This window comes from Alligator mississippiensis, chromosome 3 (assembly GCF_030867095.1).
Source record: "Alligator mississippiensis isolate rAllMis1 chromosome 3, rAllMis1, whole genome shotgun sequence".
Classification (NCBI taxonomy): Eukaryota; Metazoa; Chordata; order Crocodylia; family Alligatoridae; genus Alligator; species Alligator mississippiensis.
Window position 1 is genome coordinate 95,077,950 of NC_081826.1, and position 26,977 is coordinate 95,104,926.

General features: G+C 41.6%; 2 protein-coding genes across 6 annotated transcripts in view; both read left to right on the plus strand.

Moving 5' to 3' along the window:
* The window catches only part of ANKRD12 (ankyrin repeat domain 12), a 151,157-nt gene extending 126,554 nt beyond the window's left edge, over positions 1-24,603 (plus strand). For all 4 annotated transcript variants that reach the window (XM_019490468.2, XM_006262850.4, XM_059724245.1 and 1 more), the window contains 4 exons: positions 13,477-13,575; positions 18,232-18,375; positions 22,855-22,950; positions 23,281-24,603. In XM_019490468.2, coding sequence (XP_019346013.1) covers positions 13,477-13,575; positions 18,232-18,375; positions 22,855-22,950; positions 23,281-23,466 — 525 coding nt within the window. In that variant the 3' untranslated portion in view covers positions 23,467-24,603. The remainder of the gene's footprint in view (positions 1-13,476; positions 13,576-18,231; positions 18,376-22,854; positions 22,951-23,280) is intronic.
* A 1,499-nt stretch (positions 24,604-26,102) lies between these two features.
* The window catches only part of TWSG1 (twisted gastrulation BMP signaling modulator 1), a 39,018-nt gene continuing 38,143 nt past the window's right edge, over positions 26,103-26,977 (plus strand). The window contains exon 1 of one of the 2 annotated variants that reach the window (XM_006262854.4): positions 26,103-26,208. The gene's annotated coding sequence lies outside the window, so the exon portion shown is untranslated. Of the gene's footprint in view, positions 26,209-26,476; positions 26,572-26,977 lie in introns of those variants that run through there. The other variant, XM_059724247.1, reaches the window with a different exon arrangement.

The window sequence follows — 26,977 nt, forward strand, 5'->3', positions numbered from 1 at the left end:
CGTTTTAATAAGTGTGGTTCCCTGACAGCTGCTCTAATTAGAACACAGTCACATGTATTAAGCCCCCCACATTTTAAAATGGCCACAGGGGCACTTTAAAGCTCATTTGATTAGCTTTAGTTAAAGCACCCCTGTGGGGATTTTAAAATGGGGGGGGGGCTTAATACACATGATGGTGAGGCAACCCAGAGTCTGTTCTGACACATTCTAAACAGTATGCAAACCAACACACTTGTAGGCAGCCTAAGTCTCTAGAAGGGAGTGCACATCTTCACCATCTCATTTCTTTTCCTATTACAAGGAGAGCAGAAGCAGCGCTATACTGTGTGCTTGTTTTCCTAGTTACCTTTAACTAGCCCAATTTGTAGTCAGTTCTTTTTTAAATGTTTATGTAGGTAATATAAAGTATCAAGGCTTGGCTTCAGTACTGGCATTTGCCTATGCCAGAAACATGAAAGGGCGTCAAGAAATTCCCCGCATTTCTGGCAGTACCCACATACATTGCTTGATTTTCCTGGGGAAAGTAATTCCTGACCTAGTATGCCTAAGGCATTTATCCCCCAGACCTGCTGTGGCTCTCAACTTTGATATGGGGGAAGGGCGTGTCTAAAGGCTGTTAAGCCTCCAGAAGATCACAGTTCTGTGCATTATTGGAAAAATCTCTTTCATGTAACAAAACAATTTAGTGGACTGACTCATCTGCTCCAGAAGCAGCACTGGCACTGGCATTGGCACTGGGCTCAAATGTGGGGTCTGTAACAGCTTTACCACATGGAGAGGAATCAGAAAAGATTTGATACAATGCTTTCAACAGCAGCATCTGCCTGGTAGAGTCCCTCCTAGGTCCCTTAAGAGGACACATGTATGCCTCAGGTTCCTCTTCATGGAAAAAACTGAACTAGAGACGGAGCAGGTGACCACTAAGTCTGTTGAAAAGTCAGTGCAAGCTTCTTCTCTATACTGTTTTAGCACATGATTCTGCACTGATTGTTGTCCCTTCTAAGGAGAAGAGAAGAATATAAATCTTGGTCTGGCACTAAAGACCTTCTCAAAGACCCCCTGAAGTGATATACTCAAAAGTAGGAGATATTTTTCATCTGACTCAAGGGAAAGCATCTTATTCCTTTCACGACAGGGATCTCTGGTAAATTGGACTTCTTGCTGTTTCTGAAAATCTCATTCTGGCATCCTTAAAAATCTATCTAGCTATGGTTCTTACATTCTACAGAAGAGTTTCTCAACTTTTTAGCCTTAAGGTAGCTCTTCATAACTTTTTTTTTTAATTTAGTGGCATCCCTGTTGAAAAATCACTGAACTTAGAATCTAAATTCAGAAAACATAGCATGGGAATGCATGTTGGCAATGAAAGAAGACAGAGAGGTTATTCACTGGCAACTTTCTTGTTCTTCATGAGTTGCGGAGATGTATTTATCCTTCCTGTCCACCTTTCCCTCTGCCTTGGGAGTTCTCTGTGTAATTCAGACCATGTGGTTCAGGAAAATAAATTGAGGCAAGTAGTGGGTACACTTTCTTGAGTAGCTTTAGATCCAAGGATTTGATGACTCACTGGGTGTATGAATATCCTTCCCCCGCAGACACAGCTTGGAAGGTTCTCTGAAGACAGAGACAATTTTTGAAGATCAGTAGTTACTGATGGATGACTTTCGTTATTTAATCCAGGATACTGCTTGTTCCATTTTAGACCCAGTTGTTTGATTTAGGTTATTTCTATCTTGTTAATTACCACTGCTGGAGAAAGAGCAGGCACAGTTCCTTGTTGATATATTGTCAGAAGAGGTGAAAGAATACATGCAGAGTAGATCTGCCCATGGCGTCTAGTCTGCAGCAATGCCTACAGTTTCAGCTTCTGGCTAACAGTTCAGCTCTGAAAGTTAAAACTGAAACTGTTGCCTGAGCAGGAAAGGCATGGCTGAATGAGCTGAAGATTAGGCTCTGTCCCTGCTGTATATGATCATAATTAAAAAAACAAACAAAAAAACACAGCAACTTTTTTTTTAATTCATTCTGCTATCCCAAAAACAAGGTGCATGTCTTATATGGGGGCATGTGGTATGCGAAAAAATATCATAGCTATTGATAATAGTCCTTTCTGCTGTTCAAGCATCTTCTACCCTTGGCAACAAAAAGTTCAACTGGGTCCATCCCAATTTCCACAAAGAAGTTCCCAATCTGTATGGGATTCCTCATACTAGAGACATAAATCTTGTAAGGTAGGAAACATGATAATGAGCAGTTGGTTTTCCAAATTCTGCCCCAGTCTCCTAAGACTTCTCAGTTTATCTTTCAGTAAGACTCGGATGGAGAAAAGTTGAGTTTGTAGGAGTTTCTGTCTGCTAATGGTCTCATTTGCTGCTGAACTAGGCCTCGTGTAGAAGGCCATACTTTTATTCTCGTAGTCTTCTGTATCTGTCCCGATAGGAAAAGGACAGGCACAAGAACTCCCACTGTTAACCCACCACACATTTTCCTTCCCTTTTTCAGAACCTTAATACTTCAAGAGATTTTATTCATAGCATCTAACCTGTATGAGCCCTTTCCCAGTTCTAAGGAATGGGACTATTCACTGGACAGAAGTGGAGATGAAAATCCAGGCTCTTTTGAGACCATAGTTAACATAATCCAGCCTATGGATGATTAAAACTCACCTTGTATATGAAATTGTAGAACAAAAAAATCATCCACTGACTGGATTGTATTAAGTGTGGTCTCAACAGAAACTGGATTCTTGTCCCATTACCTGGATTTATTTTCCCAGCTATTTCAGTGGGAAGGGGATAAATTCAAGACAAAACTCCAATAATTAGAATACATATGGAGGCTCAAGTAGCCCCTCTGCTCTGTGCCACCCCAACTTTTTCCCCCTGCCGAGTGGTCCTCCCCCACCTTTACTGTCAGACCCTGCTTTCCCTGAGCACATGGAAGTGAGGAGCAAACTTGAAAAAAAAGACCTCAAAATAAATATAGCTATAGCAATTTGTGTATAATAAAAGTGGACTTAGTTCATCTACAGTTAATGCATTTTACCTTTTTTAAGAACTGTTGCAAGTTTTAGCACAGGTACTCCATAAGCACACTTTTAAGCAGCACTTTAGCACCTACTTATATATAATACAAACTGCATGATATTAGTCCAAAGCCAAAAGATTCATGATTTACCATATAGTTCATTTGGCTGGGCCCCAGCAGAGTCGACAGTGTTTCAAGCCATGGTGATTCCACAGCTCAGCCCTGCTTAGTATGCGTGTGTACTCCAAATATCCTCCCCCACCAAAAAATAGATGAATGTGTTAATTAGCCCTCTGCTGTGACTGAAACCAGGTGTTCTTGACAGAAGCCCTAGGATCCATCAAAAACTTGTATGTAGATCTGACTTCACCTCATGGAGGGCAGGGCAACAGTAATCATATGGAATACGCTGAGAGAGTGCCTGATAGGGGTTCTGGGAGAACTGTTTTGGGGCCCTGTTCGGTGATATTTGCCAGATATTTAAGGCTGATGAAGAAACAGGAATCATTGAAATGCGAAAGAAAGGCATAGCTCATTGTGGGAGTGACAAGGAAGTCAAAACATATGCAGTGTGGTGGCTCACCATGACTTGAAAAGAGGGGGGCTGAATGCAGTAGGAACTTCTATATTATTTATTCAGATTGGTTGCACTTCCACAATTTATGGTGCTGGGCTGGGACAGTGTACAAGCCACATCTGCAAACTGGCAACCAGTTCAGAAACAAAAACAGACTGCTTTGTCAAATACTATGCAGGGTATCTGCTGAGTCAGTGGCCAGGTATACATACTGCCCAACTGGAGACCATGGAGCAGTTATAGTTCTACAAAGTCTTGGACATTTTCCGGAGCGAGTATGACCTGTTCGAAGAAGTGTCTGCAACCATGACCAGGTACCAGAAGTTGCGGGAGGCTGTCAGAGATGACGACAGACTGTTGACCATGGACCTGCTTCCTGGTGATGGCTGCCAGGCCCTGTGGATGTGAATCTTCCGCGAGGGCCTACAGAAAGACCACAAAGACTTGAACTAGCAAGTAGCCCACCAGGCACTCTCCATGCAGGCTCTGAGATGCAGAGAAGGCCAGAGAAGCCAATCCAACTGCCCCAAGGAAACCTGCCCCTGGAAAGCAGATACCATTGACTGTCTCCTGTGGTTCTGCATATACACCAAGGCGGTGTGGGAGAAAGTAAACCAGCTCCACTGGATGGTGACAGGGGTCAAAACCATGACCAGAGAGGCAGCGCTGTATGGTCATCTGACCAAAGAATAGGTGTATCCATCATTACACTTTGGTCGGTTTGTCTTCTGGGTCAGGAGGACCCTGTGGAAGATCAGGAACGTGCTGAAGTACTGACGCACAAAGCTGTCAGTTGAAGACTGTGTTAAAATGGGACTGAGCAAGCTGCAGACCTACTACCAGAAGATGATTGGACAGGACAGTGAAGAGTTGACAGAGATCATCTGTCAGAGGAACCATTGGCACAGACTGTTTAAAGACAACCCCCCGGGGAAGATAGCAGTGACAATGTGGAAGAAGTCAGGGAGAACAAAGAAGAAAGTGGATCAAACAACAAGGGCGGCAGAGGAAAAGAAGATGGTGATGACAATGAGGACCGCAACAACAGAGTGAGCAGCAGCAAACACGTACTAAAGACCAGAGACTAAAGAAAGGAATAGAAGGCGGAGGCAGGCCAGCATAATTGTAACAGTGAAGAGAGTGTGGATGGGTGCATGGGAACATGGGTGCGAGAATTCTAACAGGAGTGCAGATGTGCGTGTTGTAATGGGTATACTGTAATGGTGTACATGCTTGAATATTGGAAAGATAGAGTGTGTGTGTGTATTTTTTTTATTTTTGTTTTTACAAAAAAAAAAAAGGTGATGAGGGATTGTTCTCAGGCTTTTCCTCTAGCTTGCTACTTCATTCTTCAGGGGGCATCTGAACTCCAAGGCCTCTGGGCTTGGGGTTTGCATGTAGAATGCCTGCCATGGATTTGGGAGTGTCTGAAGTCCCAGACTGAAGAGTCTAGGAGGTAGGATATTTACTGGTGGTAGTGCCACACAGACTTGAACAACTGAGCTCTGCTTAGTCTAAATTTGGAACTTAATTTGGAACTGATTTGGCCTTGAAAATGAAATTTAAAAAAAAGCAGGTTCCCATCAGCATGTTTGCCTAATATGGGCCAGGTACTTTGTGTTAGCTGCATTTAATCAACTTTATAGTTGGTTTCCATTACTGAGCACATACTGCTTTTAGGAGCAGTTAAGAAAGAGACTGTGTACTTAATTAAGTTTCCTTGTATGCAAATGAAGACAAGGGGCTTCCACCATGTTGACTACAGAAAAATCCTCATCTTATATTTGAGTAAATATGGTATTTAAATTGTTTTCCTTTCTGTTTAGTACCTTTGCTCTCTGCAAGTCTATTTATAGCATCTAATAAAGTATGCTGTTGCCTATGAAAGCTTATACCTCTCTAGACATAAAGAAGAAGAACATATGTTATTGCCTATGAAAGAAGCTGGAGGATGGTGCTAAACAGTCTTCTTTCGCATCTTGGATGTGTAACCAGGGAGCCTCTGGGAGTTTGTGATTCTATTACACAAAAGCTGTCCTTCACCCAGAAAATGCATAGCTTCTATACTCTATCATACAATATTTTTAAAGCATTCCTTTGGGCAAAACATTGGCTTGTAGCATCTGATTTCATTTTTTTTTTTTTTTTTTTTTTTTTTTTTTTTTGCCTCGTGTTAATCCAATACACAAATTAAAATGTATTTTTCTCATTTGTTCTTATGTTTTAAATATTACTGACTTTAAATGTCAGTATGAAGCCAATATGTTTAAACTGTGATGCTGTTCACCCTCAGTGCAGTTTATAATGGACTATAATCAACATAGGATTTGTGATGACAGTACCAGGGGCAGGGGGAAGAAGCAGAGGGTGCCTAAATCGGACAAGCCTTAAATATTTCGTAGACTAGGAGACAGTTCTCTGAACTGGAAACCATGAATTTAAATCTTACCTCTAGCCCATTTTTTTTATACTGATAGACACGTCATTCCCCTTCAGTTCATAAGGCATGAACCCGGCCACTCAAGTATGAATTAACATTTCTGTTTCTTCTTTGTATGTGAGGGGAAAAAAGTTATGGCAGCAGAGATGGTGATAAAATCTAAATAAAATATTAGTCATTTAGTCATACTACCCTTTTAGTTTAATAAATCTTTAGGTATGTACTTTCATGTTTGTAGCCACTACCCCACGCTCCCCATTTAGAGCCAAAGAATGACTCCAGGATTTATAAACTCTAACCTATAACTGTTTAGCAAGTTGTCATGTACTACATTTGGAAAGTATGTCCAGTCACATTATAGTGGGTACGACTCATAGAAACTAGCAGTTACTCTTGTAGTTCAAGTAAAGAGCTGGCATCGCTAACATTATGGAATCACTATTGAGGTGCTGCATAGAAGTGCCAGTTTGAATTGAGGATACACTTTTGGTATCTGGAGATGGAACTGAAAGTTGTATAGAATGGAGTATTAGAGAGGATTCCTGTAAAGAATGCCGTGAACCTTTCTATATTCTCTATGGTGTGTTAGGTTTTGCATGTTTTAGGTATGTGAGTCATAGATTATCAGGCTGGAAAGGACCTTGAAAGATCATTGGGTCCAGTCCCCTGCACCAAGCAGGAAAGATAAATGGGGGTCAGGTGACTCCAGCAAGGTGACTGTCTCGTCTTCTCTTCAAGATTTCCAAGGTAGGTAATTGCACCACCTCTGGAGGGAGCTTATTCCAGAGTGGACTACCTGACTGTGAAGAAATTTTTCCTAATGTTGAGCCTGAATCGATCTTCCAGGAGTTTGTGGCCATTACTCCTGGTTTTCCCCAAGGGTGCCCTGGTGAACAGTTGCTCTCCCAGCCCTTGATGTTCTCCCCTAGTGCAGCAGTAAGCTGCTACCAGGTACCCCCTCAGCCTTCTTTTCCTCAGGCTGAAAAGTCACAGATCTCTCAGCCTTTCCTCATATGGCTTGCCATGTAAGACTGATTATACGGGTGGCTCTTCTTTGATGCAGTCACGACTTACTAGCAAATACTTCGTTTGTGTTAATGCAGTGGCTGTTTTCTTATGATATAAGGCAAATAGTTAAACATCTGACTTCTCTCTGGTTCTCCATAATGGCTAGTGTCTCAGTTTAGGCCTGCAGATGGGTTTCATTAGTACTCAGAGAAGGCACGGTTCTAGTATTTCAGAGCATTTCAGTCTCAGAGATAGCTCCTTTAGTGAAGTCCAACCCTAAAGTACCCTGGCTTGGTAACCAGATACAGTTAAACTTGGGTCTTCTGTTCTGTTGTATCCTGAAGTCCAACTAGACCTTCATAAACTATTTTGTTCTCTGTGAACCCATAACTAATATATTGTTATTTTTGAGATGCGTTACTGTTGTAGTTCCCACCTCTAAAAAGAGGCTTGTGAGTTGACTTTTGTAATCTGGTATAATTTATTTTTATTTTTCACATGAAATCACGCTGAACCCAATTCCCAGCTTTTTTCAAAAATTCAAATCCTACCATATTTATTGTACTCCAAGATGAGTTTCCCCCTGCCCATTTAACAAGGCAGGGGGAGCTCCTCAAATTGGATTTGAATACAAGCAGCTGCTGTGGCTCTGACTCAGCTCTGACCTAGCCTCAGTCAGAGCCACAGCTGCTGCCCACTCCCCACGGTCTCTGCCCCTTCCCCTTTGCCCCCCACCGCTGCCTCTGTTCCCCACCCCCCGAGCAGCTGCTGCCACCACCACTACTGCATGTCTGGGCAGGGTCCAGAGCTAACATGTCCCATGCCCTGTACTAGAGCAGGGTTGGAACTGGTCAGAGCTGGAGGATAAGGGAGAGGGGGAGGGAGGGTAGGTGGGATGGGGTTAGTGAGGGGAGTGCAGGCACAGGAGGCACAAACAGCAGGGGGCAGGCACCAGGGAGTGTAGATATGGGGGCAGGCACCATGGGGGGGGGGGAGGAGCGGGGAACAAGTGGTAGGGAGGGAGAGGCAGAGGGCAAGGAGCAGGGGTCAGGCCACTTGTCTCATTTGCTGTCTGCCCCCTTACTGCTGCTTGCTCTGCTGCATTGGTGGGCAGGGGGCATATTTAAGATGGCCCTTCAATAATTAGGTTCTATACATACATGAAAATTTATAATACATTTTCCATGTATAGAATCTAATTTTGGGTTAAGTTGTCTTCAGTTAACAGTTATGTTGGATTCAGGTAAATACGGCATTTAGAGGGAAACCAGAACACTTTCTTTCTGTACTTGTGTGCAAATTCAGTGTCAGACAAAGGTATATAATTCCCCAGCAGATGGAGTTAAGCTTTTTGTTCTCTTTACAATCTTTTTGGGAAAAAAATAGATTGTCTTCTGTTACTGATCAATGGTTTAATCAAGTCATTTATTAGAGGTTTGTATTTTTAAAAGTAGACTGTATCTTAGTAGACTAAAAGTCATTCATCCTGAGGCTATGGTATCCTTTTGGGTAGAAACAGAATCTTGTTTCTGTAGAAAATGGTTCAGACTACCTCCTCATCCATATTTTTACACTATCACAAGATATTGTATGGATACTAGGAAGTTGCAACATTTGGATGTAACGTCTTAGATACTGTGTTATGGAGGTGTCATTGTAGATTTCTTCTTCTCATACTCATCTTGTTCAGTTTATTTGTCTACATAAATTATGAAAAAGAATGCATATTTATCCTTCAGTTTTCAGTACCCAGGAAACTGTCAGTTTATTTTCAAAGGCAGACAAGGTTTTTTGGGTGAATCTGATATCTTTTATTAGACCAACTTAAATAGTTGGAAAAACATTTGCTTTAAAAAAAAAAAAAAAAAAGCTTTCAGGTTTTAAAAATGCCTCATCGGGCTGAGGAAGTTTCAGCAGTTGGTGTGTGCTCTTCCTGGATGGAATGAAAAGTAAAGAAGCCAGAAGCTGGGCTGGTATGCATACAAGATAGTCAGTGAAGATGTAAATTGAGGAGTCAGTGGGTGAGAGACAGGCTGGGTGGGGGAAGAGAAGAGGGATGAATAGTGGAGAGGTACCTGGGAAAAATCTATTGCAGGATGTATGAGCTAATAGTTTACAGCAGTGATTCACAACCAGGGTACTGCTCAGGACTAGCACTGTTAGGTGTGCAAACACCTACACTCGATTCGTAAGACAAACCCAGAAATTTCAAATAGGAATCTGTAGTATCAAAAATACTCTAACCTGCTGTGGTCTTTTGGAATTCTTTACAACAAAAAAATTGTTCCATTGTTTTATTTGTAGTCTGAAAATAAATGAAAGCTAAGCACTGCTATTTTCAGAGGGGTGCCTTCAGTCTAAAAGCATTGAGAACTGCTGGCTTATAGTTTTATGGTGCCACGTGCTGTTCAGAATTCTTTTAAAGAAGTGTTTAGGTTGAATTAGAGTACTCTGAACTTTGGTATAGACTAGGGAAGACTTAGTAAGAACATACCAGATAAAATAACATTGTTCTTTCACATTAATAATTATTGGTTCAAAATATGCATTGACATTTAGAAAAAAAGAACAGCATTCTAGTAAAACCATCCCTTAGTCAGCTGCACATGTATAGAAGGGGAAATAATTGGTCTGGCAGTAGTGCTGCCTAAAAGTATCAGGGTTTCATCATGAATCAGAGACTCAATATGAGTTAGTAGTGTGATGAGTGATCAATACCACTGACAGATTGCTCAAAGGGATGTGGCTACAGAACAAAGATTTCTTTTTTAAAAGGAAAGAGGGTTTCAGTATAAGCAAGCCAACATATCCTGGACCTACTGTAAATTATGATGCTTGAAAATTCTGGATTGCTTATTTAATTGAAAACACGGTGACCTTCAGCTTCATTAAAACAATCTCAAGCACGGTATCTGTCTATACAGTCATGTTCTGTCTTCCATTTGACGGAATCAGTTGCTTAACATCCTATTGCATGCATCAGTCAAGGAACTGGGTCATGTCTGGGACCTCAGTGGCATCCTTCTGAGGTTTATAGAGCTTCCCTGCAAACTTGCTTTTTATTTTCTTTTATTCAGGGGGAGGGCTCCTTAATCAGCTCACTCTGAAGGGATTTCCAGTTGTCATCCCTTCAATCAGGAGAGAGCATGACATTTAAACATTTTTGGCTTTTTCTCCCTAATCAGCTTTCTTTGGGATGAAAGAAAGTTAAAATCTCACCCTGCATTTTCCCCAGCATAGGCTCAAAATTTTCAGCCAATTAATTTACTAATCTTCCCGAAATCCTGTGCCATGCTGGAACAGAAATTAAACGCTCTGAATGTTTTCATGTACCTGGACAAAATAAAAATGTTCACATTATCTTTCTATTTCTGGCTATAGATAGCTATTCTGAAGGTTAGGCCATTTAATCATAGAGAATAGCTAAGTGGATAAAATAATGCATCATACCATTTAGCTAATGTATCTCTTCCACCCTTCATCAGGGGACACTCTTCCAGAGTTCAACTGTGATCTTGTCCAGTGCACAAAAACTACAAAGTAACACCATAGAATAATGTATTGATTATAAATAATATGCATTAAGTTAGCCCCTAGATCACATACTTTTGCATGCAAGTATGTATACATCCATAATGGCATCCTTGTTGATGATGACATTGCAGAACTTGAATAACAGCTCTTTATGATTAGATTCTACATGATTGACAGAGAAGTAGAACTTGAAGGGACCTTAAGAGGTCATCTACCCTGATCTCCTGCTCCAGGCAGTCATCCCTGTATAAACCATTCCAAGAAAGTGTTTGTTTAACTTGTTCTTAAATACTTCCAAGGATAGAGATTCCACAACCATTTGAGGTTGTCTATGAGGGTCACTAAGCATTGGAACAGTGAGAAGTCTTCCTAATATCCAGCCTTAATTTCCCTTGTAATTTTCAGACTATTGCTCCTTGTCCTGTCCTTTGTGGTCTGTCACTGTCCATTTTATAACAACCTTTCAATTACAGCTACCCTGTTCGGTCTTTTCTTCTGTAGACTAAATAATACCAGTTCTTCCAGACTTTTCTCAAAAGTCATGTTTCCTAGACCTTTATTCCAAGTTTATTTGTACTTGGGTCTCTGCCTTCACTCTGATACAGAAGATTTCTTTTTTTACTTCCATGAATGCCATGACTATTTTGTAAGTTCGGGTATGAAACCAAATTATTGGGGGCTGGGAGGGTCTGAAAATTCACTGTATTTGCTATGGAATTGTTGGCTTATTGGGTCATATAATTGTGAGCGTAAGAAGCATAAAAGAAGTAGCCCAACGTTGAATGAAATTGCAGAATACTGTAAATGTTGTTCAGTAAGGCAGAGACCAAACCCTTTTCTCATAAATATGTAGGTATGTAGTATGAATCTTGTAGACAGTGTACATTTTTATATCAAATTAGGCAATTGCCTGCCAAGAATGAGGGGGGAGGGAGAGTGGGTGGGCAGTGGCTGCTGCCAGGGCCGCTTCAGCAGGAGCTGGGGTGAGTGGGGACAAGTGAAGCCCCAGGGAGTTTGGGGCACGGCGCAGCCCAGCAGCTGGTGTTGATTGCTCCCAGGGCTGCTGCAACAGGGGCTGGGGTGAGTGTGGACAAGCTGCACCATGCCCCATACCCCCTGGGGCTCTGCTTGTTCCCACTCATCCCAGCCGTTGCTTCAGCGGCCTCGGGAACAGCTGACACCAGTTGTGGAAGGAACTGGCAGTGGATGTGGGGCTGGGGAGGTGCAGCTCTTGCTATTATGTGCACCCCAGGATTGCTGCAGGCTGGGGGGCTATGCCAGGCTCTTCTGGGGGGGGGGCATGCGTGGCCTCTGATTTGCATGCAGGAGAGAAGGCTGCCACCTGCCCCAAGCACTGGGAAAAGCCCAGTGCCGCTGGCGGCCCCAGCAGCAGCCTGCTCTCCTGCGTACAGGTTAGATAGGCATCTAGTTGGGGTCATCTAGACCCAGCACTCTTTCCTGCCTATGCAGGGGGTCGGACTCGATGATCTATTGAGGTCCCTTCCGACCCTAACATCTATGAATCTATGATCCAGGGGCAGGCATTCTCCTTCCCCCAGCCCTCCCATGGCGCGCATAGCAGCAAGAGCTGTGCCCCTCCCACCCACTGACAGTCCCCCACACTTTGCTCCCTGCTGCAGCACCAGGAGTGGCTGATCCCACCTGCCTGCAGCCCTTGGGCCGTGTCCGCTGCACCCTTCCCCCTGCCCATTCCCTAGGCCCAGCCTCACTCCCTCACCGCTGTAGGAACATATCCCTATTTGTTACCTTATAAACTGGGTTCCCTTTATGCAAATTCAATTTAGGTGCAGTTTTCCAGAAACGCATGTACTGCATAAAGCAAGGGAAACCTGTATTATGATGATAAAGGCACTGGTAGGCTTCCAAATTGCTTTAGCAGTTCAGCTGGCACAAGGGCTAGTGTCTCCAGATACCAACCGGTCAGGCCCCAGAAGCTCCTGAGCTGCTCACCAGGGCAGGTTTTTATACAGCTGGGGCCAACAAAGGGCAGGTTTTCATATTGCTGGGCCCACCACAGGGCAGCTTTTTATACTGTCATCATAATAAAATAAACTCTAAAATATCTGTATACTTTTGCTTTTGGGTTTTTTATCACAGAAAAATCAAAGCTACCCCTTCCCCCTTCGTTCACCAGGATGTGGGGACAGCTGGAGCTGGACCCACAGCTTTGTGGTGCTGAACAGTGTGTCTTGCCACATCTCAGTCTGCTTTGAGATGCAGCAAGAGGCACATGTGGACACGTCTGGACGTGTCTTAACTGTTGAAAATATAAAACACTTATTTAAAGCATTTCAAGATAAACTCGAGTATGGACTGTCATCATTTGACTTGTACAGTACTAAATGCACTGTCTCTATATAATAAAACAAATTATTTGTTTTTCTTTTCTTTAGGAGTTTTTATAATCTCATTATATATTGTTCTTTACCACAAACAAGCTTTTTTAATAAATTATTTACAAACAAAGGTTACATACAAAGTTAAAAACAATACTTAAAACCTACAGGTATTCTAGTCTTAATTATTATTTTGTTTTTTTGAAAGGGTTGCACATTAAAAATCATGTGTCATGAATATTGTCAAAATTGAATTAAAAAAATTTTTGAAATGCCACTCCCACATACATATTTTTTTTAATTTTAAAGATAATCAGATACTGTTACCTCAAAAGGAAGAGTTGCTTAATTAATAGGATGCAGCAGTAAATATGTAAATTCAGTTATGTTCTAGATGTGGTTCTGAGAAATACATCCTAGTAAAAAACTACTGTTTATGCTTTTATTTTGCACTTTGGTTGAATGCATAAAACCAATTAATGTAAAACTGTTGAATATATAGTCGGTACATTATTTGTAACTATTTTTTATAGATTACACCACCTCCTTCACTGTCAGATCCACTTAAAGAACTCTTTAAACAACAGGAAGTTGTGAGGATGAAATTACGTTTACAGCACAGTATTGAAAGGGTAAGACTATAATAAAGTATTTATGTCTTTGTTATAAGCTTTTTTTATATGGATGGGCTAGAGTTTAAGTTACTAGTAAAGTCTTTACCTTGTTTTACAGTTCAGAGAAGTGTTGCAAATATTTATGCTACATGTTAATCTGGAAATAACAGCAGAATTTAGATACAATATAAGTGGTAGCACACCCCATACTAATCGATAGGTAATGTGAGAAGTCCATCAACTTGAAACTTGCTTGGGTTGTCTAAAAAGCAGTTTTTATATGAACTGTGGAAATCATCCAGAAATAAGGAACAGCATTCTAAAAATGTTTTGAATGTCAGTAGTTCTGATATTATAACACTGACTAGGTTTGCTTAATGTGTGTTCTGTTAATACTACAATGTATTTCTTAAATAAATTAAACAATAATTAAACTGGGTTGAGTTGTTCTGGAGTAATTTCCAGCGAGAGTTTCACCTGGCTCTGAAATATCCATGTTAACAAGAATATTTTGTTATTTTATTTGTTAGAATCTCACTACATTTTTGTTAGAGTTACATCTGCAGACTTTTGGAAGTTAGAGATGGAAAATCCTATGCCCTTGCCAAAGTATATTTTTAGATCCTTCAGCATTGCCTGTTGAGCTTTGCTTTAAGAATTCTGCATGTATTAGAAAAAGTAGCGAGAAAAAGTCTGTAGATCCCTTTAAAAATCTTTCTAGTACAAAGGTGGTTCTAAGAAAATCATGTTCTGAGGAGCATTAGCAGCCCACTAAAAGCTGAGTATATTAGCCCAAGGTTTTGAATTAAAGCAGTGTTTCCCAAAACAGTGCTCAGATGGAATGTGCTGTTCTGCAGATCAGGTCCAGCTTTGAATTCTGCATGGCCTTGAGCCAACTTAGTTATGTAAAGCCACATTCCCTTGGTACTTCAGGCCAGGGCCTCACATGCCCCTGAGTACCCAAAATCCCTCCCTCTGTAGCAGCCCTGCCACTTTTTCCATTGTGCACTTTGTTGTTTATGTAGGCTGACCTGCATGTCAAGTGAATGTAGCCTAATCTGTTGCCTGTGATGTGTATAGGCAGCAGCAGATGGTGCTGGAGAGATTCCTTTGCTTTCTCCAAACATGAACTTCATGGAATCTCTCCTAATGGTGAATATCAGGCTTTTACCATTTACCTTTTTGAGACTTCTGTTTACTGATACCTAAACTGTTCCCTGAAATGTTGGAAGTGATTGGATAGGAAGTCCAACCCTTCAGTCCAAACATAATATCTAAGAAGTCAGCACAGTTGTCTGTTTTAGGCTGGTGGTGGGAGAGGCAGAAACACAATTTTTATCTCTCAGCCCAGATAACTTGCCTTCCTTCTGCATCATCATTGGAAGCTCTCAAAACAATTCATGAGTCCTGAAAGGCCTCTGGATTTAGAGATGAAAAAGGAAAATGAGATTCTTATTATTTCTGCTGCCTTGATCTCCCTTTTTTTTTCTCCCACTGTACATCCTTACATCTAGACTTAACAACCTCCACTTTGCCTGTTGCTCTCCAGCAGCCACCTACCCACATCTTTTCTCCTTTTGCATCCTCTCTGTTCTTTATCCTTGCCCCTTCCCCTCTTACACACTAAATACTGCTCCCTGCCTTGGTCCTTTCTTACCTTGATTCCTCTTTGCTGCCTCTCCCCTTGCTCCCTCTTAGTCCAGCCAAACTGCTACTGCTAAAATCACCATCCCCTCCTGCTGCTCCACTTATGTCACTCATTTCTTCATAAACCTTCACTGCCCTCTCCACATCTTCTGCATCATAGTCAAATTTCTCCCCTCTACAGCTATAGCTCTTGTCCTGTTGTCCCCTTTTTTCAGCCCAGGCATCTTTTGCATCCTTATCTCTAGCATCTCGTGCCGTCTTCCATTCCTCACCATCCTCACTCACTGAACAATCATTCTGTTAACCTGTATGTCATGTGATCTACTTTTCTGTTTTATTCCTTCCCAGAACTATATTTCTCTCAAGAATAATCTTACTGAAATTCCTGTATGGAACTCCTAGGGTACTCTGGGTGTGAATTGTGCTGACTGGGTCCTGATTCAATAGCATGTCTTTCTCAATTCAAAACCAAAATTTCAATGAATGTTCTAGGCATCAGTGGACTGAACCCACTGTAGATTTAGGTAAAAACTGGTAAAGCCTAATTTCCACTGAATTATAAGCTCCTTGGGCTGAGGAAGAAGCAGCAACGCATTACTTCAACCCAGCTCTGCAGCATCTGTAAAGATCAGGTGCTTCAGCGGGGCTTTTTGATGCTTTTAGCTAAACCTGATTAAATCAGCTATTAGATTAAAGCACCAAAAAATCCCAACTAAAGCACTTGACCCTTACAGACACTGCAGAATCGGGTTGAAGTTATGAGCTGCATCTTCTGGACATGCGCTTGGCTCGGTGCGGGAACACAACGAGTTTAAAGCACCATTTTTAGGTTGTTTTTTTTGTTGTGTTTTTTTTGGGGGGGGGGTTACATCTGCAAGCCCTTGCCAGCAAAGACCAAAGTCAGTGCCTATGGGCACAGGGCCAGTCCATGGGCTGGATCAAGTCCATGGACTCCCTGCCCTTTCACCCACCTGCATGCTTGATCCAGCATACGTAACAGCCACCCAGCCCAGGATGTCAGCCTGAGAAAGTTCCATGTGCTAGTCCACAGAATAATTTTTAAATGTTTTGGTTCTGCTGGTGGGAGAGTTTCTGGGAGTGCCCTGTATTTTGAGGAAAAAAATTTCCACATTGATCTAAATTAACCAAAGTTGACAGGCCATGTTAGCATAATGTTTTTAATTTAAAAAATCTGTATCCTCATCCTTTATCTCTGCCTAATGACGAATGCATTTTTGTTTCCTTGTGGACTAGGCATTTAATTGATTGACAAGAAACCTAATGATCATTTTATTTTTGAATGTTTCTGCATATGAGATGATCTAAAAATGCCCTCTTCATTTAAAAAAAAAAAAAGTGTACATATTAGGGATGTGAAAGATTAAATATTTATATAAGTATATTTATACCAGTAACGCATTACCAGTTAACATTTAGTGCTGGGCGCAGTCCAGTGAAGAAGGGAAGCGGTGTGGTACTGCAGGAATAGGAAAGTAGCACAGTAGGCAGGAAGGAAGAGTGAAGAGAAGGCAAGGGGTGACTTGTACCCATAGCTATTCTGCTCCCTCCCTCCCAGCGTGCTAGCGGCTACAGCGGGCTGGGAAAGCCTTTTGCCTGCTGCTACTGCCCACGGCTTCATGTGGGCTGTGTTGTCTGGCAGGGCTTGCTGCTGCCATCTCTCCCCCGACCGTAAAAAGCCTCAGGGAGTGGCTCCCAGCAGAAGCTGTGTCCAAGTGGATCTGTGCACGACCCCCAGCTCCTGGTGCTTCTCTGGGCAGGCGCTGCAGTTTCTCCCCCATGGCAGGGTGGGGTGGGGCAGGCACCCACCCGGGGCTCCGCACCCTCCAGCTGGGACTAGGTATGTGTTACTGGTTAACCATTTAACAGATATAATTAGAGGAGGTTAAATGGATTTTTTTTTTAATTTATATTTACATCCCTAATACTTACCATGATACATACAGCCTCTAATATCACCCTACCCTCCAGCTGCTTCTGAGGCTTATTCCAGAAAATGAGTATCAGTACCAAGAGACTGTAGAACAAGGAAGAAGGGAAATAAAACTGAGAATGAAATCCTGACCTTAATGAAATTAATGGAAGGTTTGTCATTGACTTCAGCAGGGCCAGGTTTTAGTTCAGAACTTTAACTTAGAGAAGTGATATCTTGCCACGGAAAGCAAAATATATATATTTTTTTTGCAGGTATGGCATAAGGCTGTTGCTACAGGAAAGAAGGGACAGAAAAGTTTTAAGCCTGCAGTTAGCAATGAAAAATACTTCTAAACAAAAAATAAAATATGAATTCTTTCATAACTAGGGAGCAAAGTTGGCCAAGAACTAAGCGTTTTGGGTGCCATCAGAGCACAGTGTCTCTTTATCTAACATACTAATAGTCTCTGCTACAGTATGTTTGGAGTTTTGGTTCTTACTCCACTGCTGAGGTGTGTAAAGTAGTTAGCATAACAGCTGCACAGTCTATCTCCAACAAGATAGGAAGGTCAGATGATGTTTCCATTTCAGCTGTGATACTACATCTCACCTCAGGATATGATAAAGAAACAGGAAGTAAAAACTAGTGCTCTTTAGAAACCAAGTAGCTTGCCAGAAGGTGGTGGTGCCACTGTTGCTTACAAGACGAGCTTTGTTGCTTGCATGGGTACTCTGTAAACAAACAAACTATGTCTAAGGTTTCCAGCTGTCACTGCTGCAGATATTAAATCTTGGATAATAATTTGAAATCTAGACCTTCAGAATCATTGTAATACATTTGATCTTAGTCTTTATGTAGAAAGCAGGAAGCATTTTCAAATGCTTTGAATCTTAAAAAAAATTTTGAATATCATACGCTATGTATGTTATGAAGGGCAAAAAATAAGGGAGCGTTTTTCATTAAAGCCATTAAAAAAAACTTAAGGCCTGTGCAAAATAAATAAATAAAATAGGTATGCAAAGATCTTTACAAATGCCAATTAAAATGACAGTTTATGACGTCTACATTTATATGTTCATATTTTATTCAATTAGGAAAAGCTTATTGTATCCAATGAACAAGAAGTTCTACGTGTCCATTACCGAGCAGCAAGAACGTTAGCTAATCAGACACTACCATTCAGTGCCTGCACTGTACTGCTGGATGCTGAAGTTTATAATGTGCCTCTGGATTCTCAGGTAAAAAAGGGTGTCAGAATGGCAAGCTGAATGGCTCTCCTAATCCTTGTATTTGTAAATTCTTACAGCTGACTTCAAAAGAGGAGACAGTGGGTGACATCTTTGTGCCTTGGCAAAACTCCTAGAATTTTGCCTGTTGTGGGTCATATTTGATTAGTCCTTATTTGGGTGTACAATTGAGAGGACATCACAAGAAATTAGAGCCACCATGTTTCCTTATTTTAATGCATCCACCTCTTGAAAATCATACAAGATGGTCTACAACTGATAATTCTGCTCTCTCTTCTGAAATTTAGCTTTAATGCAAAACAAGAATTAGATGGACACAGCCCGATCCTAAACTGAAAAATAATCTTTTTTTTTTTTTTTTATTATGTTGCCCTAGAACAGGGGTAGGCAACGTTTTTTGGCCGGAGTGCCAAAAAACACCACAATGCCTACCTTGGAAGGTGCTGGAGTGCCGGCATGCCAGAAAAACAAAATGAGGGTAGGGGGTACATGGCAGGATGCCTTGCTTGTGCTCCCCAGCCCAGGCTCTGTGGCTGTCAGCAACTACCCCAGCTCTGGGTAACAGCTGGAGCCTAGGCTGCTCCCAACAGGGCTTGCAGCGCAGCCAGCCCTGAGGTCCGCACAGTCACTGCCAGCATGGAGCTGATGCCAGAGCTGTGGAGCCCGGTGCAGCTGTTTGCAGCCTGCCCGCTGCTTGCTGCAGCTGCCGAGAGCCCAGGCTGGTTACAAACAGCTGCACTGGGCTCCAGAGCCCAGTCACCAGCTCTGTGCTGGGAGTGGGGGAGAGACCGGGGTTGCACTGCCTCAGGCCCCTCCCCCACTGCCCGCTCTGAGCCACGTGTGCACACACAAGTACAGAGCTGATTCCTGGGCTCCAGAGCCCAGCACAGCTGTTTGCAGCCTCCCTGCTGCAGCCGGCCCCAGCTCTGGGTAGCTGCTGCCAGCCGGGAGCCCAGGTTGCTCCCAGCAGGCAGCTTGGATGCTGCAAGCCCTGCTGGGAGCAGCCCAGGCTCCGTTGCTGGCAGCAGCTACCCGGAGACGGGGCTGGCCATAGCATGCCAAGCAAAATGGCCTCGCGTGCCATGCTTGGCACGATGCCAGGGGTTGTCAGCCCCTGTCCTAGAAAGATCTGGGGATTGGAGTAGCATGCATAGTGAAGAAGTTTAATGCTAGGACCTTCTTGCTTTGTGCATAACACTAAATTGCTCAAATCAGTCATAAATAACTGACAGTTGCCACTGAAAGTACTTGGTATAGCCAGCTGTGGTGTATATGGTGTATTCCTCCCTAACCCCAAGTATAGCAGGTCTAAACACATCATATTCTTGAGCTCACTCATTCGGTGTGGAACAGTGTTTGGGAAAAACAAGTAGTTGACCCTCTAAGGCTACTCTTTGTATTTTTTTTGATATATAGAACTACTCTGACTGCTGCTGTGAATCTGAGAACATTTGTATAGTACCACTTTTCCATGAGCAGTCCCATCAAAGAACAGTAGTAGAGATATGATTAGATCTTGCTTTTTGATCGTGTGTTCCACTCAGAAGTAACTGTAGAGAATGGAATAAAAATAATAAAACTAGAACTCAATAGAAAGTATAGGAAAATAACTATAAATAATAGAAAAGTAATAACCCAGTTTATAAGGTAACAAATAGGGATACATTTCTGTAGTGGTGAGGGAGTGAGACTGGGGCTAGGGAATGAGCAGGGGGAAGGGTACAGCAGACGCAGCCCAACACTGTTATAGAAATAACAGTACAAGTAATAAAAATAACTTGAGTTTGTTGTTGTGGCTATAGGAAAAATATTGACATATTGTATAGAAGACACTTTAAAATGGAACTGTTCTGGAGGTGTCGATGTATATGGAAGTCCACATTAGTTCTGTAAGTCTTTTTATAGAATGGATCTAGTGGCTTGCAATGCTCCCTTTAGTGGAATTACTGCCATCAGAAATACCATATTTACTCAATTCCAAGATGAGGTTTTTTTCCCCATTCAACATGGGGGGTGGGGGGGGTGCAGAGGAAGACTCAGAATAGGGTATCAGATTGCTCCAGCTGGGAGTTGTGGAGACTGGTACATGGAGAGTTCAGTTCAGCCAGGAACAGCTTTGGCGGCACACAGGCTCCTTCTTTGAGCATCTGCTCCCTGCCTGGCTCCCTCGTTGGCAGGGAGCAAGAGGAGAAACATGCACAACCCCACATCTGCTCCCTGCAGTGTAGGGCAGAAGTGGGTCAGGAGCGGCATGTGCCTGCATCAGCTGGGAGTTGTGGGGAGCAGCTGTGCAGGAGCATGACTCTGCCAAGGACAACAGCAGCAGTGCACAGATTGTTCCTTCTAGCCTCTGCTCTTTGCATTAAGGGAGATGTGGAGGAAGGGAGTGGTGCAGGGAGCAGAAGCTGGAAGGAGGAACCTACATGCCATAAATGCTGTCTCTAACAGCTCCTTCCCACAGCTGCTCCTTGCAGAACAGGGTAGAAGTGAGTCAGGAGCAGCTGTGGGGCTCTCCCAGGGCTCATCAGCTGGGGACAGCAATAGAAGGAGGGGGACAAGTGGCTGGGAGGTAGATATGGTTCCCCTCTAAGTGGTATGGGCAGGTGCCCAGGGGTACAGGCAAAGCACCTAAAGCAGTTCAAGTCCTAAGCATATGTTTGTCTTATTGAAGCCAATGGAGCTTAATTCCATGTTTAAAATTAAGCTAGAACTTAAGTGTTTTGAAATGAAACCTTGATGGGAGTATTGGAAGGGGAGTGATACCACTTTAAAATTCAAGAATATGTCTTCCTTGTAATAATTTGTTCTATTATCACAATCTTTTCTAAACATCACACTTTTGTACTACTCATCTCTTCATTTTTGTTTTATATTGAAGCCCAAAAGCAAACGACTCTTAATATTTCGTAGCAAAGGAAAACATAAATAGTTTGTCAGGGAAAAGGAAGGGCAAGCAACATCCCAAGCCAAATATGTTTCAGGGAAAAAACTGTTTGAAATATCAGCGGTATTGCTGTGAGACTGCTTAGTACTTCTACTCTTACTGTGCGCATGTATCCCATGAGCAGTGCTCTATTATAGCAATTAATGTTGTACATTGAGCAATAGACCTATACAGTTCTAGTCATGTCGACTACACCTTCAGAAAAATGGGAACCTCATTAGTTATATCTACCTAAATACTGCTTCTGTGTTATAGTTCAGGTGTAGTACATTTTCTAATGATAAGGATCTTTTTCCAAACGAATCTGTTCCATTTTTTTCTTTAAGCATATGTAAATCTTCATTACTCTCCTCAAACAGATGTCTGTCTGTCTGTCTCATTCTCACCCCACTCTTCGCAACCCCCGGTCTCACCCTCTACCCCTTTATAATTATTTTCTTTTATTGTTTGACTAAGTCCATCCAGGATGTTTCTCTCTCTTTTCCAGAGAGTACTAGACCCTTAGACTGTCTAGTTATGTTTAAGTGAGAAGCCAGTCCAATCTAACTTCAAGACCCTATACCAAAAATCCTATGTTCTCGGTGGGCAAATTACTTTTCATCATCCAGATCAGGATTGTCCAAGTGGTGGCCTGCAGGCTGCATTGCACCCCATCCTGTAGCCTTTTGGGCAACACTCTCCACCTTCCTTTCCTCCCCTCATCACTGTCCTACTGCAAGAGTCTCTGGGCTGCCTCTCCCCCCCCGTTTGTTTCCTGCCCCTGCCCACTCAGAAGTTTGGACGGCTCTGATCCAGATCATCAGATTTTATGATGATGGCAAGCAGATTAGAAAATGAACCAGTTTTTATCTTGTTGGACTGAGGGACACTTATTTCATTTATTTGATTAATTTCATTCAGTGACTTGTATTTAATCATAAATATTTGGATATCTAAAAAAAAATAGAACAGCTTTTCTTGAAGTCCTTTGCAGATTGTCTTTTTGTCTTTAAAAGCATGAATATAAATCTTCCTCCTGTTCTCCTGTTGAACAGCTGCTGCAATCAATAAAATTGACTGCTTATGTTTTACATGGGTGCTTTTGTTCTCATCCCCAAAAATCAGTTTCTTTTTTTCTTTTTGTTTTTATTGTATCTGCTGCTGCTTTTAAAATCTAGTAAGTAGTTTAATAATTCTATGCTGGATGCATCTTAGCATAAGTAAAATTAATAACATTTTGAGATTTATGTAAGTCTTCTAATTTTCAGAACCTCCTATCCAAAATGGTTCAGATAACTTTGAATCCTAGAATTTAAAACTCAGTTCTTTGTTAATTAATATACCCATAATGAAACATTGTGGCAATTTGAACTGTTATGCTATCGGCATATACAATCTTAGTGCATTGAATCAAAGTCTAATTTTCATCTAAAACAGTTTCCAAACGTCCCACAAATTTTAGTTTATAGTAGGAGAATGAGTTGATACTAAATAGTATATGCCACTTTATTATTTGAAAAACTGATTCTAATATGTTTCTTTTGCAGGCTGATGATAGTAAAGCATCTGTTAGGGATCGATTTAATGCAAGGCAGTTCATGTCATGGCTACAAGATGTAGATGATAAATTTGACAAATTGAAGGTATGTATCTTTGTGTCTTGTCAAGTCTGAAAATATAGACTATAGATGATGCTGTAGAGATGAGATGGACTTGTTTAGGTACAATATCATAAATGGGAGAGAATTACAATATAAGCAGCTTACCTTCATGTCATGTAAAGAACTCAGCAAAACACAGGTCTGTCCATCAAATAATATTGGAATTAAAATTTATATGTACATAGATAAAATAGTACTACCAGCGTATATCTTCCAGCTTTTAAATCTCACTGGCATTGCTTAAATGAAACTCTTCTTTTAACTTTTCAGTATTTGAAAATTAAATTTAACTTTTTTCTTCTCCTAAAATAGACATGTCTTTTGATGAGGCAGCAGCATGAAGCAGCAGCTTTAAATGCAGTACAGAGACTGGAATGGCAGCTCAAACTACAGGAACTTGATCCTGCTACATACAAATCTATCAGCATTTATGAAATTCAGGAGTTTTATGTTCCTCTTGTTGATGTTAATGATGACTTTGAATTGACACCAATTTGATAGCTACCATCTCTCTTTTAGTCTACAACTTGAAAGTGATGTACCATGATGGACAGAAATTTATTTATCTGTTGAGCTCTAGCACTTCCATTTGTGGAGTACCACTTTTTCAGTAATCCAGGTATTCTTTCAGAAAAATGTTTTCACAAAGTCTTGTAAAACATGGAAAATGGATGTTACACACTGTGTCACTTAGTGATAAATGACATTGGTTATATTGGATGCTAGTTCTACAGCCAGTTCCTGATAAGTACCATTATTTATATTTTAAAAGTTAACTACAAATTTAGCATGTATTCCTTTTAAAGGATTATAAAACATGGCGAGTTTACAGCGCTGGAAGCTGTTAACAGGGTAGAACAGCCACTGAAAAAAATTGATATTTAATAAAGCTTGCTTTAAATCTTTATATTATAACATTTCAATAACAGTTGAACTCCCACAGAACAAAACAAAGACACGACCTGTGGAAGAAAATAAAAGATTTGGAGGAGAAAAATGTATTCATCTTATTATATTTGTAAATTATCTGTACATTTTTCTTTTTGGAAAAGATGTAATATTGTCTTCATTTTTAAATAACTTATTTTATACATGTTGTGCAAATGTAAATAGTCTTGTAATTAATGTTCAAAACCTGTATAAAAATAGATATTTTAACTGTAAAACTGTTTTGTCTAATGTTTTATTGGACCAAAGTTGTAGTTTTTATTAAGTGTAGTGTGTTTCTGGTTGGCAGTTCTTTTAATAAGGCATGTGTTTGATTTAGCTACTTGTTTCATCACCACAACTGTAAAAGATTTGAAACTGAACTGTATTGCATGCTCAGCTCAACTCCTTTACTTCAGTAACTGATACATAAACAATTGTAATATTTACAAAATCATATTTCATATTAGTCTGCTGTTGTAATGCCATACCTATGACTTACTATGCTGAAAATATTTTTATTTAAATTAAAACATAAAACCTTTTGCTCTTATATGGTGGTCTCGTAATAGAGCCTATTTTTTTTCCAACAAAATGCCTTTGAATGAAAATTCTTAAATTGTACATTGTCTATTTTAATATTTACCTATGGAAGATATGTAAATAATTGTAAATATAACGTTTAATAAATTTTATTGGTCATGTTAATATACAGTTGGAGTTTTTGTAGCAGTGAAATTTAAATTTTGAACCTTTATAACATGTTAAATAACCTGTAAACATTGCTATTTAAAGATAGGGAATATTTGTATTTTTTTCATGTTTCCAGTAGTTTCTGATCAACTGATGATTGGGTAGCCTTTATCTTTTCTATCATTCTGCTGAGCAGAGCTAACATGTATAGCTTTTATCATTAGTGTTGCCAAAGTGTAAGCCAGTGAAGTATTTATTTGTGAAAGATTAGAGAGCTTCATTAAAAAATAGTTGCTGTCTTAGTCATTAAACACTATTTTCTCATGTATAACATGGTTCTGAAATGAGAGACCTTGTTTTTGAAAAACAATGAAGAAAAGAAAAGATTTTTCTTCATGATGAGTAACTTGAATAGCAGCAGCTAGGGAGCCAAACCTGCTCATTGTCATCTTCTCCCTGCAGAATTCATTTCTGCACCCCACCTACCCACCATATTTCCTTGCATATAGTGTGCACTCCAATTTCTAGCTGCTAATTTTTTTTTAACTTTTTTTTTGGGGGGGGAGGGGTGTGTTTGCAAGCAAATATGGTATTCATACACTTTGGGTCTGATGTCTGCTCTGAAATTACTCCTGAATTAAAAAGTTTATATGAGAAACTAGCTAGTTGGAAAACAGATCTAAATACTGGGAGTTGAACCTACAGCAGCTGTTTAATTACTTGGTGAACCACAGAGCATCATGCCATATATACCTGTATAAAGAAAGTGCTTTTTCAGATGGGGAAAAAGCTTAAAGATTTATCAGGAGAGAAAATCCAGTGTCATGTCATAACTAGTCCTATTCCAGGATAAGAAGATAGTAAACAAAAAAGCCACACTGTGCCAGCTAGGAAAAGCAGTTAAGGAGCCTGACACTTCTGCTGTGCTAGCTATACTCCTTTGTTTACTTTTATTTGGCACTGAAGAACCAGAGAGAGCTGCCCCAGGTCTGTACCTTAATAAGAGGATCAAGCTGAAGTTGGTAAGAATGAAAAACGGATTTTGGATCTTGTGAAGTAAATGATGAAATGTTCTTACAACTGCAGATATAGAGGAAAGTACACACTGGCTACAACTACGAGTGGCAGGCAACTGTGCAGTCATTTAGTACTTGCATAACCAACTACTAAATAACTATGCAGCAGCCACCATGCACAGGTTTGTGTTTTGTTTTGTGGTTGGTTTGTTTTTTTCCTGACGTTACTGCGCAGTAGCAAGAAGCTACTGCCCAGTAGCATCGCATTAGGGTTAGTGCCCACCAACGTTATGGCGCAGTAGCATCTCATGTAGATATGGCCACTGACTACAAAAAAGTGTGTATAATTAATGTTAATTGGATCTGGATAAATGCTAAGAGGAACACGAAAGAAACACGATAACATTTCAACAGTGTAAAAGATAACTTTTCAACAGTGCCACGGCCTGCAGCCACCTCCGTGCCCCGCAGCTCCCCCCCTGGCACGGCCTGTCCCTGTCCCTGCCCCTAGGCGGGGCGCTGCCTCCTCACCCGCCTCCTCCTGGCTGCGGGGGAAGCGGCGGGGCCGGGGCTGCCTCTGCCTCCTCGGGAGCGGCGCCGTGCGGTGAGGGGGACTGGGGCTCTTTGTCCGCAGACCATGGGGGAATGCGGCGGCCGCGCCGGGGCGGGGAGACACCCTGGGCCCATCTCTCCTCGGGGACCGCGAGGGGACTACCGGTGGCGGCAGGCCGCGGCGGCCCGGCCGGGCCCAGGCGGGCTCCCCGCCACGCAGATGCGCGCGGCCCCGGCCGGCGCTGGGCAGCGGCGCCTCAGGCGGGGCGGGCCGGGCCGGGCCGGGGGGGGCGGGGGGCTCTGCGCGCCTCGGCTTCACTTCGTCCGAGGCTGGGACCGGCCGCGGGTCGCAGGGAGCTGGTGCTGCAGCTGTGCGTGTGCGCCCAGCCCGGCTGTGCTCTCCGTGCACAACTCTGTATGTAATCTCGCTCCCTCTTGTTTCTCTCCCTCTCTGTAGAGCTCTGTATCTAATCTATTATATCTTTCTCTATCCAGATATCTCTAATCTCTGTCTCTCCTTGTCTGTGTATATATTTAATCCCTCTCCCCACCCCTCTCTCTAGCTATATCTAATCTCTCTCCCCCCTCCATATATATATATCTATATCTATTTATCGATAGATAGATATCAGTATCTAATCTCTCTCCATATATAGATAGAGATATCTATATTTCTAATCTTTCTCCCTATATATATATATCTCTAATCCCTCTTCCCTAATATATCTACTTTCTCCCCTGTATTTATATCTATAGCTATATCTAATCTCTAAAAATCTGTATCTCATATTTCTCTCCCCCTTCCTGTCCATCTTTCTATA